Here is an 18,165-nt window from a genome sequence, read left to right on the forward strand (position 1 = left end):
ACTTGACAAAGACGATCCATGATGGAGGGTATATAAGATTCGGCCCGGCCGAACTTTGCAAGATAATGCTTTCGACTCCGACTCAAACTCCGCAGCCCCGGATTTAAGACCGTAAAAATGCTTATAGTCCTGAGAGCCATGAAATTCTAAGTCGATTTATAGAAGTCCGTCTGATGAATGCATGTTCTCTTCCAAACAAAAAAACCTATCCCCACTTAATAACTAAAAAATAGTTATCAATGAATGTTGAGTCATTTGGGGTAAAAGTGAGTCAAATCGACCCATGTTAAGACATAGCTCCTATATGTTTACACAGAGCAAGCAGTTTAGGAGCAAAGCCATCTCTCAGCAGGCGAAAATTACACTATACACTGATGCTACCCTTTCTGTTATATGGCTCCAAAGCATGGATACTTACAAAAGTTGATGAGGAGTACTTGGAGTGTTTGGGAGAAAAATCCTTCATTAAACCATGTCAACCAGTTTGTGTTAATAGACAATGCAGGCGTCGTATGAACCATGAGCTGTAGAGAACGATAGCATAGTGAAACGCTTAAAAATACAACGGTTGCGATAGTTGGCATCAGAGAAGTGTATTGAAGGCGACCATAATAGAAGACGCAAAAAGGAAATACCAAAACTCATCCCGAAACTAGGTGTCAGAGATTGAAGAAGAAGATGAATACGCTCGAAAATCTAGTCTACGTTCGGCTAGATGAATACATTTTCTTAAATGGCCATCTAAAGTAAAAGTAATGTATAAACTGTTCTTCCGATTGGACTTCGTGAGCCCCATATAGGGTGAATTTTTTATGCGATTTGACAGAAGTTTGTTAAACCGAGAAAGCGATTATAAGCAAAAAAGTTGGTTTTGCCTTAATTGATATGGCTAAACATTCCGGCAAATGCTGCAACACCGCTTTATTCAGATGATTTTCGCACAGGGGCATGTAGAGACCATTCGGTCGACCCAATTTTTCAAAACATTTTTGACTTTGTGTGGCCTTCTAAAGGCCAAGATTACCTCCAAGTACACCCAACAAAAAAAGTTCCATGCCATGAAATAGTTCATAAAGCCACCGCCAGAGGGCCCTATAGACTTTGGGGTTTGGGATTTGAGATTTGCGGTTTTCGCCAAAATTTGCTACGATGCTTTCAGTCTGTACAAATTTAATCCTAATAGTCCAAGAACCTACTTAACTCTTGATTAATTTAATCTGAAATTAACATATTCATGCCTATTTGTGTGTTTGTCTTTTTGTTCTCACTACAGGTCGAAGAGGATTGGAAATATGTGGCCATGGTGTTGGATCGATTGTTCCTGTGGATATTCGCCATATCTTGTGTGGTGGGCACTGCGTGGATTATTTTGCAGGCGCCCAGCTTGTACGATCAGTCGCAGCCAATCGATATTCTATATTCGAAGATTGCCAAGAAAAAGTTCGAACTGCTGAAAATGGGCAGCGAAAACAGTTTATAGCGTCCAGTTGGGTTCGCAGAGGGCTGGTGGAATATTCTCATCAGGTCTCTGCGAACCCTGTTCGCCGCTCGCGATGACGATCGTGGATAATATCCAGCTGTCATTGTGGAGGTGAACGCGGAGCCACTCAATAACACAACACTCGAGTTCGATATAGGAGAGCAAGTGATCAAAATAGAATTTGATAATGAAGATTAGGAATAGTTTTAATCCAATACCAAATCTGGCTCAATACAGCTCATGTCTAAACCAAAGGAAAACACAAAACGACAACAACAACAACACAGCCGCTGAGATGTCCCGTCGCAAAACAACAGGCAACAAAAACGACCACCTATTGACTGTCATCCATAAACCCCTCCATATTTAGGCATGAACGAACGAATGAATGAATGAATGAACGACAGCGCAGCATCTCAGTGTTAAGCTAATCGCATTGCATTGCAGGCATTGTAGTCAATCAATCAATGAAAAATAGAAATTCGCACACACCACCACCACCTCCAACTAGGCACTCCCCGATCCCCACACACCCCATTTCACAACAACACCTTTTCCACATTTTGTGCCAAAGAAGAGCATCCGAAAATCACAAAAACTGTCCCCTGCTTGCCCACCCTTCCCCTCTGCTGTCACAAATACACCTCCATATGCAACAAGAGCTACCAAAACAAAAAAAAAAAACAGCAACTGCCACGACGAACTGACAATGCAGAGAACTCCAAAACAAAGCACAATCCTGCCATCAATTCGCATTCTTTTGCCATTTACTAACAACACCAACACTAACGCCACCACTACCACCACCCTCGTCCCCACCCTCTTTGGAATTGATTGCCATGCGAATGCGATTTCAATTTGGTGTAATGTGTGTATTTACACACATAAATGAGATTGCACGTACTATGTATTCATGTGTATTGTGCCATAAAACAACAATAAAAACAACAACAACAACAACAACAAACAAAGACAAAGAATAAAACATGCAAACAAACAGCAAACAGCAAAAAATCCAAAACGAGTTCCTTTACCACATCAAACAAGAACAAAAGCAACGCAAAACAGCACAGAGGACGCATTCAGTCTCAGTCTCGCAAAGCAACCAACAAAACGCCCTCAGTCACACACCTAAACACTCAGACTCGTTCACAATTCACCACACAACACCAGCCAACCTACCAAGCAACCATACACACACACACACCCACACACAAAAATTAGTTAAGTACGATTATCGAAACAAACAAAAGCTTAAGCACATCAACGAATTCTATAGATATGTATGTATGTCAATAAATTACTGAGACTCGAATAACCCTCGCAAAAACAAAAACATACTCACAAACACACCCACACACACACACACACACACAACTAAAATCAACAGCATACTCCAACTAAATCTCTTCTCTCACTCTCCTAATCTCTGCCTTGTGAACAGAGATCTTTGTATGACATGAACTCTTGAAGCAATGGCAAGGGCCTGCACTTGAGTCTTCCCTTTCTCCCCGCGGGGGACTAGCTAGCAAACGAATGTGGGGGATAAAGGATCGGCAGTATAGGTAAGAGATCTTCAAGCAGCTTAGCCATCAAAGACTTGGCCCAAAAGGCGTATGGACACTTTTATGGAATTGACTACTCATGCGAGTAGGTAGCTTAACAGACAGACTGTGTGCACATGGCAATGCTGGGGACAACCGACCGGGGCGGGGAGCAAGCACCCGCCCCAACTCTTTTGACTGTATATGGTAGGGTGGGGCATTAAAATAATGCTAGTGGCCAGAGATTAATTGAAATTCCCCAATTGATTGATGTTTGCCAACATTCAAAATTAATTGAAAAATGTTTTTGTGCGGTGGATGAATATGTTAATAAGCACCTTCATTGGCTTACGGACTGGTTCGGCCCTTGGCTTACAACCACCATTGGGGTGAGTAGCAAGAAGGAGAAAACGTTTACACGGGCGTGCTTGCCATACGCTGTGAAGGACATTCATTATCAGTGATATCTATGGATTGCGATTTTCTTATTTAGCATAAGGCGTCATTCGAATGAACGGCACACATACAGAAACACACACGTATTGTATTGAATTATTTTTAACTTTCTTTTAAAAAAAAAAAAAGCAACCACACCAACCAACAAACAACAGTGTGTGTTTTCTTTTAATTATTATTTTTCACAATGAATTTAAGACAAACAAACCAAAAGGATAAACTATAGAAAGCCAAAAAACAACAACAACAAAAAACAAGACATCAAAACTACAACAACAACAACAACCACAAGAAAATTAAAAACAAAAGATAAGTAATTAAATTACCTTCTAAGTGTAAAAATGCAAAAGTAAAGTGGACAAAAAGTTAACATTTTTTTAATAAACAACCTAGATTTTAAAGAACTTACATTTAACTAAAAGACAAAACAAAACAAAAAAACTTGAAATAAAAAAAAACAAAAACTTGAAAAATTCCAAAAAAAAAACAACAATAACATTTAGTGTAACATAAATGTAAAAAAAACAACAACAACAAAAATAAATGCTAAAACAAATTTTTGAAATAAAATTCCAATTAATGAATGAAAAATAACTTATAACTAAATATAAATGAAGGATTAGGCAAACACAGACACAGACAAAACGAAAAAACCCAAAACAAATCCAAAAAAGAGCAGATTAAAGGCACACAAAGACCCAAAACTACCGATACTTATGGCATTCAATTGTCTCTCGCTGGCATAGGGCCTTAGGGTTCTATTTCAAAAGAGAACAAACAGCGTAATTATGGTCTCGCGCAGTCTCTCTCTCTCACACACACACACACACACCACATCACATGGAATTGCTCACCACCACACCAGCCAGTGTACGTACACCCCCACTCCTTCTCTCTGTAAAGAAATCAAGCAAAGGCTGATCTCGAAATTGATATTGACTAGAAAAGGAAAATACCTATAGAAAAGTCAAAATGCCAATAAAAGCAAATCCACTTAGTTTAAGGTTCTTGTGAATGTACAAACGATCTTGCCACTCGTCGTCGACACTCACTATCATACACACACACACACGCCCACACACATACAAGATGCGCCATAAATGCAAATTCTATTGTAAATACTTACTATTTCTACCCAATAACAACAACAACAACTGCTAAATGAAAATCCAAACAAATGCAATTGCAAAACAACAACAACAAGATTTTGTTGAGCTTTTTCACAAATCCGTTTTCTAATGACTTTTTTCCTTTTGGGTTTTTTAACTTTAGACAATCAGCGGAAATAATAATAATAATCCAAAAAAAAAACAAAAAAACCAAAAACACACACACACTCACACACAAACCCACGAAATTTGTAAGATAAATCATTTTTTCACCATCGCCATCATCATCATCATGCGTCCGACCGATCAGCAACCCCCCTATCCCACAGTCCTCTATCAGTTCCTATCGTTTGGCCCCTTTGGTTTTTTCGAGTTTTTATTCACCGAATATCCAAATAATCATCAATAACGAGTAAAGTATTAATCACCACACACACACACACACCTAAACTCACTAATCATTATACTAAATAAATAATTATAACATCATTTCGCCACAAAAGCAAAAATATAAACAAGACGCTAATAAAAAATCAACAACAAGAACAAAATATAGAAAAGAAAAAAAAAAGAAAAACTTTACAATAATATGCTCTCATTGGTTGTGTTTTTAGATAAATAAAAGAGGAAACGTTACAAATTAGACTATTTTGTTAATTTCGCTAACCCAAACCAAAACCCCCACCCCCACGCCCTACCTCCCCATATCCCCTCCACACTCAAAACGTGACAGTGACTAACTCAAAGTTGCACTAAAAAGCGAGCAAAAGAAAAAAAATAAAAACAAAGCAAAACTTTTGTAAAATGAATTTCCTAAATGACATTTGTTGAAACGTGTAATAAAATTTTTGTTTTTATGTTTAAGATATTCTTGTTTGTTTCTCCTTTTTGTTAATTCTTTGCAAAAGACAAATGCCACATACTGTGTTTATTTGTAAAATAATTAGCATTATTTAAAGTAATAACAACAACAACAACAACAAGAACAACAGAAAAAATTAAACTAAACAAAAATAAAAAATAAAAAAAAAACAAAAACAAATCAACAATTATTTGTACATTTAGGATTACTAATAATAATTATAATAATGATAATAATTATAATAATAATGATAAAAACTATATATATATATATATATAAATGTTAATTAAAAAGGAAAAAAACAAACTGCCACAAAAAAGACAAGGAAAACAAAACTAGTCAACGTAAAGTGAAACTAAACTTTCTCTCTCTCTCTCTCTCTCTCACTCTCTGAATAACTGTCTCTCGCTCTCACTCCATCACTCACTCTAACGCTAGCTCATACAAATCATGCGAAGAACACACCACCATTCACATACATAGTCACACTCACACACTCACACATGCAATTGAAATAAAATTGACAAATTATAAACGGGGTTCGAAGTTAACATTGTGGGTAAGATTGTAATTAATAAACAAAAAACAAAACAAAACCAAAAATATTAATAAATATAAATGTATGTATAAGCCATAATTTCTGACATTCACACCAACAACACCACTAGCAACACCACAACACCACAACTACCACTACACCAAACCGCATCGTTATCATTAGCATTTCCCTTTCCGAAAAAGACTTCATTCATTTGTAAATGTATACATACATCATTTTCACACGCACCGACACACACACACACACACACACACCCACACTACAAACATAAGGTGTCAACAACAAGGTTTAGCGTTATCAATTCTAAATGTTTTTAACAAATTAAATACTAAAAACACACACACACTCACACGCACATACGCATACGCATACGCATACGCACACCCTTTAAACCCATTTAGCCAAAACCAAAGAAATTTACTAATGATGATGTATGGTAGCTAGCTAGTAATGCAAAGCAACAAAACAACAACTCCATCAACCAACCGCTTCCCCTGACAAATGCCAAAAGGATACAGCAATTAGCAGGCAACCTTCATGCAATCAAAAACCAATACACTTGACAGATTTTTATTTTTTTTTTATTCTGTTTTGGTTTTGATTACAACCATCGCCATGAGTTCTGTGTGAGCAGTGACATTTGGAACACTGCACCATCAGCATGGCTGGGGATGGTCCACTTTTGAGCTCGTTGATTTCATTAATTGTATAAACAAACACCAAAGCAAATACAGGGCAAGTTCGCTTACAGAGTGAACTTTTTTCATTTTATTTTATTTTTTTTTTTGTTTTGATTAACTTGAACAAAAACACCAAAAAATTAGCACCATCATTAAAATGTGGTGGTATCGTCAATCTGTGGTTTCCAGCACATAGGGGGTGATATGGCATACAAACATACCGAAAAATAGGTATTTTGCCATCGATTGCAATGACCGCATTCTAATGTGAATGTTTCAAAAAAAAAAAAGTATAGTCTTGCCTACATCTGTCAATGGAATATCATTTTCTTAGATGTAAATCAATCATTTGAGTGATGTACAATTGATGCATGTTTTAAGGTGTTATTATAATGGGTTGCAATACCTTTGACAAAGAAAAAAAAAAAACTAAATTGTTCTCTACTAACTCGTATCGACGACATTTGTAGTTTTTTACATGATGGCATGAAAATTTGTTAACTCATGAAGTTTTGGCTCTTTGACTTATCAATCTTTGAAGTCAGCATGCTGATTTTATAAGATGACGAAGCAAAGTTCCCATAACTCATATTGGGCCTTTGAACAGCAAATGCCACATTAAAACACAAACTAGTTTTTTCCATCAAATGTGGCATCGTACTTTCCAGTCACCGGAAATGTTAGCGGTTGAATAAGGATGAAACTAAGTTAGACCCTAACCGCTATGACTTAGTAATGCAAATTTGCCCAAGAACACTCCATTAAGGGACAGGGGCAAACTATATCAAAGATTGCTGTCCGATTCCAGTTTAAGCTTCTTTTTGTAGCCGAGTCCGAACGGCATGCCGGCATGTAAAACTTCATTCCATAGAGGTGTCGCACTGCGATACGATAGTGCCATCGATAGTTTGCCAGCTCTAATGTGAGTGTCTGTTGAACTTCTGATGTTTTGAAGCAGTACTTCAGTCCTTCTTTAGGCCATGTATTTACCGCGAAAGACAAGTACTAACCTGACAATGTCGCTCAATGTTAAAAAAAAAGTATAAACAAGGAATTCGGAGACCACGCCTCGCGAATGCAACACAAGGAATATCAGGCCTCGAAGTTTCCCCTTTTCCCGCTGGGTTGTCCCACTGTTCACAAGTCCAGATACCCAGCGGGAAAAAGCGGCGACTTCAAGACCTTATATCATTTCTTTTTTTGCATCCGCTAGGCCTGGCCTAGACATATCATTCACTCGCGCTGCAATCCATGTCTTATACTAAAATCGGTTAAGATATGAATTTTTGAGACTGTGGCTAGATATGCAATAGCCAGAATTTAGGTCTGACTGTACAAACAAAACCCAATACCACAAAACCTTCTTTTTAATTCCCCGTTAATTATATTCAGTGAACTTCTTATTGAATAACGGCTGAAATGGTCCTTCTCGGGGCTTTTTTTTTTTTTGGTTATAATCAATCAACACCCCTGCATGTCCCTTATATGTGCAGTGCATTGCGTTGGAGAAGATAGATAACGATCGGAGGGAGGAAAGACGGAGTATTGTTTATTGATGTTTATTTTGAATTTCTGGATGTCGTAGGTAACGGGAAAGACATCTGCCGGAAGTCGATTCCACATACAAACCGTCCTTGTGAAAAAACAATTCTCTCGGCAGTGCATGGTCCGCTCGGCTGGCCAATCGATTACAAACCGATGTGAGCTTCTAGAAAATCTTGTACTTCTAACAAACAACCTCAAGTCAGGAATCAGAAGAAGTATAAGAATCGATAGAACAGCGCCACACAACCCACATTTCGACGACGTTCAAGAGAAACAATTGAGTTGGATACCCTGCCATCTCCAATCAAAACCAACGTCCGCCTCGGAGCACGGTCAAGCAGCTCCATGGATGATTTGAAGCTCCGGCCAGTATAGATATTAAGAAGATCAGAGGGAGTGAAATATTTATAACACCGCTTAAGAAGGCCCAAGCACTTGAATGCTTCCTTCGACTCTTTGAATACATGGTTGGCCAACGGACATCACATTTCATCTTCATGCCCAGAACATCAAGAGTCTCTGACTGCTTGATATCTACACCGTCGATAGATATTGACGATTGTAAAGCGACTGCAACGTTCCGACAGGAATGCCATCAGGTCACCTGTGGAGCGATTTCTGCGGAACTCATACTGTCGGTCGCTAAGAAGACCATTGGACTCTAAGTATTTCACAAGATGGTGATTATCCATGCTTTCCATAACCTTGGAAAGCGCGGAGCGCAATGCTATTGACCGGTAATTCACAGGGCTGGACGCCTCACCCTTCTAGGGGATAGGCTGCACGTTCATAATCTTCCAACGCGCCGGGAAAACACCTGCACGGTAAGCAAGGTTGAAAAGATTACATAAAGGACGAGTGAACGTCGAAGAATACTTGCATAGAACACGTGATGATATGCCATCCGGGCTTGGGGATTTATTTATGTCGAGATCCTTAGCTTTTACCATTGAATCAAAACCAGAATCTAGCTGAAGTCATAGCTATCAGAGAATTCGCTCCGCCTTTCCTTTAGGGAATGGTTCGGGAACATTTTTAAAAGCTCAAAAAAGTGTTCATTATTGTCTGAAAAAAAGCATTTTTGAGAAAATTGAATTTTCAATGTCTGTTTTTCTAAAGTAAAGGAGATATTAATCAGCTTTTAAGACCCTCCCTACATAAAATTTATGTAGGTTACAAATCGCAAACTGTTCGAAACCCGTCTCATATTCAGAATATTTCTAATATGCAAATTTGCAAATTTTGCCCATGAACATTCCATTAATGAGTGCTGTCCGATTCAATTTTAAGCTCAAAGATAAGGGACCTCCTTTTTATAGCCGAGTCCATACGGCGTGCCGCAGTACGACACCCCTTTGAAGAGAAGTTTTTACATGACATAAAACCTCACAAATGTTGCCAGCATTAGGAGGGGAAAACCACCGCTGAAAAATTTTCTGATGGTCTCGCCAGGATTCGAACCGAGGCGTTCAGCGTCATAGGCGGACATGCTAACATCAGCGCTACGGTGGCCTCCACATTTCTAATGTAGAGAAATACATAGATTTTGAAAGGGAAAGTAATTACCTATTAATATTTCGAAAATGTCTCGGAACTAGGAACCTTATTAGGATTATTAAAACAAATATTTCGAATTGGTTTTTTATGGTCATTGGTCGAACTTCATTCTATTTCAATGCCACTTCTTATCATCTGCTAAGCACATTTGTATTGAATGAATTTTACAAAATTGCCACTGCACAACAACAACAGCCAATTTGAAGTGCAAACAAGAAAAAAGTGACCAATTTTAACTGCATCTCGAGGCATGGCTCTATGAAGCCCCACAAAATGACAGCCAATGCAAAACCCCATGTACACAACACCGACAAATGATGATGATTTCGTTTTAAGGACTCACACACACACTCACATGCAAACATATGCAAATGCAATTTGCTCCCATATGACACATACATACATATGCATGTATGTGGATTGCCTACAACACACGGTTAAGCAGCCATCACTGCTGCCATAATGAAAACAGCAGCAGCAACAACAAATGAATGAATTTACTCCACAGCAACTTTAAATGTGCCAACCAACTAACCAACCAACAAAAACAGCCATGGAAATGAACAACGAAATTGCTCTACATTCGCTTTCGATGCTTATTTTTAAGCTTTATTGCCACTCTCGTTAACTTGGGTTCATTTCGTTTTATTTTGCCCCTTTTTGTTGTGGCATAGTTTTGTGTTGTAAATCACTTGCGAAACACAGAGGTAGTAGTTGAAGCAAAAATAAACAAACAAGAAAACTAAAACAAAAACAACCAAAACAAAATCTACAGAGAATTTGCGGCGTGACCCTGATTTATGAACAAAAACAAAAAAAGAAAATCAAAAGTCTTCCAAATGAAAGGTCGTTGTTGCCTCTAGAGCACACACACATACACATACCAACCGGAGGAGACCATCCCTCCCCGATCCCCTCCAGCTGAACACTCACGCAAGCCTCCTGCTCCATACAAAAAAAAACACTCCTCTCCGCCCCTCGCCTAAAACCATTAAACACTCACTTCATTTCCAACTAAAGTGCCGACTAAAAGGAATATTTCAGTCTAACGTTTATTTCAATGCTTGGAAAAAAGAAAAAAAAAAACACCCGAGAGGGAGACAATGTTTTTTTTTTAATTCGCCTTAAATATAATCCCGAAGTACACACATTGAAAATCATGCCAAAAAAAGTAACTACGCACCCGGTTATGAAAGGCAGTGTGATCTCTATCACGCCCTTCCCATCAAGTCATTATTAATTAAAGTACCTGACAATAGAAGCAATAGCTAACTCTAACTCTCTCTCTCTTTGTCTCACTCTCTTCCTATCACTCTTTCACTTTAGCTCTGCACCAATTGAGGGGGACACCCCACAAACTATCTCACTCCCATTGTTTTTGTACTCGTACTTCAAACAATAATTTTCCTCCCTCTCCCAGTCACACTTGCAAACTCACACTCTGTTTCATTAGCACTCACCACAGCGTCCTTATTGGAGCCTAGCCTTTTTATTGCGAATCTTCGTTGTGTTGCATTCCCTTGGGCCTCTTGAGATTTTTGCCACTTAAATAACAAAACATGCAAATGAGCGCTGCCTTGCCAATGTACATATGTGTACATACCTACCCAACCAACAAACAAAAAAAGAAAAACACAAAGTGTTAAGTTTTTAGCTTTTGAATAATTTTGGCTTTATTGATTTTTGAGACATCTACACAAACAATGAACATGCAGCACTGGATTGTATCGGTTTCAATTTCGATCATTAAGCAAAAACAAGTGAAATGCAAAAAAAAAATAACAAAATACCAAAAATAATATCATCTCCAAAGAACACAAGAAGCTTGAATCACACGCGCACACACACACACACACCACCCCACCCCACCACACCCCACGCCTAGCTCACGTGCATCATGAATACACCAAACATTTTCAAGCAGGCAAAACAAAACCAAAAACAAAACAAGGACATTAGTTTAAGTGCATAGCGTAAATGTATGTATTTTTAATAATCAACACCAAAAACGCAGCAGCAGCAACATTTAAATGAAAACAAAAACCAAAACGGGTACTTTTAGAATGAAAACCAAATAAATAAAAAATAAATAAATAAATTTAAAAATCAACAACAACAACAAATCAATGTTACTTCTTCCGCTAGGGTTGTGATTGAAGAAAACTATCTTTACGATCCACAACACTCGCCATCATGCCACCCGCAACAAAAACCCTTCACCAGCTGCCACTTAGGGCAACCAAAGGCGGAATTAGTCAAACGTAACACCTCGCAACGTCATTAGCAATTAGTTGTAATTCCATTAAGCAAACAACGACATGTATTTCTCAGTAAGTCATTTCCCAACTTTGTTTTCTCGCTGGACGTTACATTTGACTATTCCGGGCTTCTAAAAACTCTTAGCTGGGTTAACGCTTCTCACAGTCCCTGCCCTCTCATGTTCGCTAAAAGAGAAAAGCAACAACAACAAACACGCCATTCATTATGCATTCAACTTTTGTAATATAGAAAATTAAGGACAGCCAGATTGGCCCATTCGCATATTCTTACATTTATACATAGCCATTTAAACACACACACACCCACACATCAATGCATAGAAAACATACTCCATGCAACACAAACATGACATACATATAACTTTGAACTTATTACTAAGCGATTTTTGTGAGTGTATTATATTATAATAATAAACAAATTGAGATTAGGTTAAAGCAAATTTTTTTAAACAAAATCCCCCTCCCCCTTCCCCATAAAAAAAGCAAAAAAAAAAACAACCAAGAAACAAAATAAAGTTGGCGATGATCATTATTATGGGGCTAATCATGATAATGTATGAATGATGATGTATGAATGTAAATTTGATTTAAGTGAAACTTAGGTAAATAATACATAAATACATGCAAACAAACAAACGTACATACATAAAACAAACACACCCACATTAACATCAACATCAACATTTACAAACATACAAACATACATACATATATTTTTTGTATGCATTCCATTGAATAAATAAGTAGCAACAACACAATAACCAAGAAAACAAGTAACAATACCAGCAACAGCATCAGTTATAACTACAACAACAACCACAAGAGCAAGAAAGTACTCTTGCTCTCTCTCTCTCTCACACACTCTTTTTAGCAGCAATTTAAAATGTAAATTCTGAATTGAAATTCCATTTCGCTTTGAATATACAAAAGCTCCACAAAAACCAAAAACAAAGTGGAGGGCAAATCAAAAAACAACAACACAGGCAATGGCAATGTATAAATCAACGTTGGCATTTAGCCTCAAGTCCTAGTAAAGTTGGCTCCTCTAACCCTTTTAGGGTCACACACACAATAAAGGAAATGCATTTTTGGTTTGACAATTTCATTGCATATTTTTAGGATCCTCTTTTCCCCATCTCAGAAATATCAAGATAAAAAATTAAACTCAATATGAGCTCACGGGTTTTATGTCCTGCTGAGACGTTTGTCTGTCGCTTCAGAGTGCCCCTGTTATATCACAATGGACTAAAATTGTTCAAGTGCGTCGACCAATTAAAATTCTGGCGAAAATATTTTCCAGCGACGCAAGTATTTCAGCTACCATTTAATTCCACCAAGACTCATGCAGCTTCGCGAAACCATGACTATGTTAGGGTATCACCTCCTATCCAACTATATAGTAAGCGAAGATCCTAACTATGAATTCCATAATGTTTAATGTGATACAGCATACGCTGAAGCCGATAACACCAAAATAAAGTTGAAGACCTTTGTAAGATTTGCTAGTAGAGACTAATATTAGCTGAAACCCGGATGCTGAGCGTAGCAATGGGCAAATACATACACACTATTGTATTTTAATGTATACATACAAATGGAAATAAATCCATGAGCTTGATAATAATGTGCACATGTGTTAGTTTGTCCATAAATGGCTTAGAGTCTATATGTCAGCCAAATATATATATCTCGCCAGGATTCGAATCCAGGCCTTCGGCGTTATAGGCGGACATGCTAACCTGTGCAATACAAAAGCCTCCTTCGCATCAGCTATCCTATGTATTATTGATCGCCTTTACATTCTAAGTCGATCTAGCCATGTCCGTCCGTCCGTCCGTTTGTCGAACTCAAAATAGCGATAAAACGCGTCGAGCCAGCGGCTTAACATTTCGAAAACATACTTCTTATTGATGTGTAGATTTGGATATATCTCCTACGTAAAGTGGTCTTTCGACTTGACTTCTTGAGCCCTTCCAAGTCTCCATTTTTGTCCGATTTCGCTGGTAGTTTACTGTTACGACTTCCAACAATAATGCCAGTGCACTGCTAATCGGCCTTTGAACTAGAGTTGGCAAAATATCGATAGCGCTGTCGTTATTTTATTTTTTGTCTGAATATCGATTGATATTTTTCCTATCGATTATATTGCCAAAGTTCATATTTTTTGCAAAATTTAACAGAAATGAGAGTTCCGACACTGAATGTACAGACGAAACGAAACTTGAAAAGTGAAAAATCCCGCTTAAGTGAAACTTGAACCATTTAATTTTGGTGTTAGACAAAGCAATTGAGTTTGCTTAAGAGAAAATATCGCTAATCTGAAAAAGTTTTTACACCCCAAATTCTTAAATAAGTGAAAAAGTTATCTCTATGGGAAACCATCTGAAATTAAAAAAAAAAAAAAATTGCATCATCAGTAAAATTTGCAAAAACAAATTTTAATATATAGCTTATGGTTATCCTTGACTCTTAAAAAGTTCTACCGAGCATCACTCCTTTTCAACTCAAAATATTTCATACATTATTAGTACTTTCACGTGAAAATTTGCTTGCATTTATGCTCATATTGCTTAACTGGAAACTGGAAATTGCACTTATCAGAACTACGCTTAAGTGAAAATTGCTGATAAGTGAAACCAAATCAATGTATTTCTAGCGTTTTTTTCGTCCGGTCTCGACTGTATCCTCTAAGACACTTTACGCCTAAAGAGGGCGCAATTATCATCCGATTGGACAAAAAATTGTACAATAATTTCTCTCATGACTTTCAAATGACTTATTAAATTGGGTTTTACTGGTCTGTGCATTGACATTGCTTCTATATAAAACGATCTAATGTTTTTATACCCACCACCATAGGATGGAGTAAACTAAGTCATTCCGTTTGTAACACCTCGAAATATTGATCTAGAACCCCATAAAGTACCTATATTCTTGATCGTCTTGACATTCTAAGTCGAACTAGCCATGTCCGTCTGTCGAAATCACGGTAGTGGTCGAACACGTAGAGCTAGCCGTTTGAAATATTGCACAGATACCTTATATTGATGAAGGTCGTTGGGGATGGCAAATGGGCCATATCGGCTTAGATTAGGATATAGCTCCCATATAAACCGATCTCCAGATTTAACATCTTGAGCCCCTGGAAGCCGCAATTTTCATCCGATTTGTCTGAAATTATGCACATTGTGTTTTTAGCAGAATCCATGGTGGTGGCTTCCCAAGATTCGGATTTACACAGCTGATTAACAAGGTATTTGATTCACTAATGTCGCCCGAATAAGTATGGTTTATATATTTATTCAATGGAATTATTATTATCCATACCTTCGCGAAGGGTTGATTAGTAGTTATCTTCGTCGCCGCTACTTTACAGCTGTTTATTTGGACTTCTTGAGCTTCTAGAGGGCGCAATTCTTATCCGATTTGGCTGAAATTTGCCATAAAGATATTCGTTATGACTTCCAACAACATTGCCAAATAAGGATCAAATCGGTTTAAAACCTGATATAGCTCCATATAAACCGATCTTGGATCTTAACTTCTTGAACCACTAAAAATTTTGCATGAAGTGTTTTGTTATGACTTTCAATAACTGCGATAAATATTGGTCAAATCGCTACATAACCTGATATAGCTGCCATATAAACCAATCTGGCATCTTCACTTCTAAAGCCTCTAGAGGGCGCAATTCTTATACAATTTTGCTGAAATTTTGTACAACGGCTATTCCCATAACCTTCAACAAACGTGTCCAATATGGTCTTAATCGATCTCTAGCCTGATACAGCTCCCATATAAACCGATCTACCGAATATGCTTCTTTAGCCCCTAAAAGGCGCAATTCTTATTCGCATGGAGTGAAATATTACCCAACGACTTCTGCTATGGTCTTCCACATTCAATTTACTTAGGGTTGATATATCTCCAATAGCGTAACTATTCTTTTCAATTATTCTTTGTTTGCCCAAAAAGAGATACCGCGCAAAGAACTTGACAACATTCGATATTTCTAAGAATAAATATCGATAATATGGTTAATTTCCCATCGCCTATATGTCAAACGAAAATAAGATGATAGATCGATTCATTTAGAGGCAATGTCAATTTACAAACTGACGTTTTATTTAGTTCGAAGTCATTTTACAAAATTTTAGTCCAATCGGATGAAAATTACGCCCTCTATAGGTGCATTGTATCTTAAAGGATCCAACCAGTGTCGGATGGCTTATTTTTTTTTCAATTCGCTAAAAAAAGTATCAATCGATATTCACACAAAAAATAAAATACCCATAGTGCCATCGATATTTTGCCAGTTCTAGTTGGCATGTCCGCCTATAATGCTGAACATCTGGGATCGAATACTGGCAAGAACATCAGAAAATAACTTTCAGCGGTGCTTTTCCTCTCCTAATGAGCATGTCCGCCTATGACGCTGAACGGCTCGATTTTGAATCCTGGCAGGAACATCAGAAAAACAACTTCTGCGGTGGTTATCCCCTCCTAATGGTGGAGAAATTTGTGAGGTACTTTGCCATATAAAAATTTCTCCACAAAGAGGTGTCGCTCTGCGGCACGCCGTTCGGACTCGGCTATAAAAAGAAGTTCCCTTATCACTAAACTCAAAACTTGAATTGGACGGCACTCATTGATATGTGAGAAGTTTGCCCCTGTTCTTTAATACAAATTTGCATTTGTACAGCTGCAAGTTGTAACCTATTCACACCATTATTTAATAATGAATTAATAAAACTGTTGTTTCTTACAAAAAAAAAACCTATTAAGCTACAATTGTAGCCAGAAGCTTTTTGCTACTTTTTTGTTAGCCTTTGTATATTCAAAGCAAAATAAATACAAAAATTGGAAAATAAGAAAAATTGGCCAACAAAAACATAGCCTCGTACAACATTAAGCATTAAAATGGTAATGCAAACGAATCAACAGAGTAATAGGAACAACATCATCAACCACAATAGCAACAGAAACAGCAACAACAACAACAACAACTATTTAATTAAAGTAAGCATCATAAATGTTTAATGTATTTTAACAAAAACGCATTGAAACCAAGGAAAAAAAACCAAAAAAAAAACAACTCTTAATTATTAGGACAAAAGATACGAAGCGAAACAAAGCAAAAAAAAGGAAAACTAAAACAAAACAAAAACAAACAAAATAATGCATTTACATTTCACATATGAATTACAAATTTAAAGCAAACAATTAAACTGTCAACATGTAAACAAATCACACACACACACAGACAGGGAAACACATACGCATACTTACACATAGCCAACTGAACAGAAATGCAAACAGGAAACGGAATGGAAAAATTGTCAAACATGAATGGATGAAAAAAAAATAACACAAAGCCATACTTACACACATCTGCATTAGACACACATCTACACTGTCACATACACATAAACATACACTTAAAATTAGCAAAAGGAGAAGATGAGAAACGCCGCATGTGTATAAAAAAACAATTTTATAGACTAATAATTATAAAAAAATTAAAAAAAAAAAATGCAACAACAATGAATGCAAGGATTTATTATTTAAAAAATAATAAATTTCAACATTTTTTGAACTTATTCAACACAACAAAACAAAAGAAACAGAACGAAAAGCAAGACAAAAACATAAAGTCGAAGATGCATAAACAAAACAGAAAAAAACTCAAAACGAAGAAGGCAAATCAACAACAACACTAGGCTAACTATAAGAACAAGAAATTATGGCATTATTAAGTATTAACTAAACAAAACAAAAAACAACACAAAAAAGACAACTACAAAAATAAACAATTCATCATTCGAAAAACAAAAAACAAAAAACAGAACAAACAAAATGTGAACTTAAACAAACGAGTAAAAAAACACAAAAATTTAAGAAATTTAAACTAATGGCAAAGACAAAACAAAAAAATAACAGATAACAACAATAATACAAACCCGAAAAGGAATAACAAAAATAATTATTATATAAATGTTACGCGTTATTATTAAATAAAACAAAAAAAAGTAAAATGAAAATAATTTGTTTTAAAAAAAAATCACACAAGTCTTTTATTTCGCATTAATCTCCT

The 18,165-nt window shown here is 36.8% G+C and overlaps 1 protein-coding gene across 1 annotated transcript in view; it reads left to right on the forward strand.

The window, feature by feature from the left end:
• Positions 1 to 18,094, forward strand: part of LOC106088890 (acetylcholine receptor subunit alpha-like 1) — a 133,407-nt gene extending 115,313 nt beyond the window's left edge. Inside the window, exon 10 of the mRNA XM_013254598.2 lies at positions 1,274 to 18,094. Coding sequence (XP_013110052.2) covers positions 1,274 to 1,480 — 207 coding nt within the window. The 3' untranslated portion in view covers positions 1,481 to 18,094. The remainder of the gene's footprint in view (positions 1 to 1,273) is intronic.
• The last annotated feature ends 71 nt before the right edge of the window (positions 18,095 to 18,165 follow it).

This window comes from Stomoxys calcitrans, chromosome 2, assembly GCF_963082655.1.
Source record: "Stomoxys calcitrans chromosome 2, idStoCalc2.1, whole genome shotgun sequence".
Lineage (NCBI taxonomy): Eukaryota > Metazoa > Arthropoda > Insecta > Diptera > Muscidae > Stomoxys > Stomoxys calcitrans.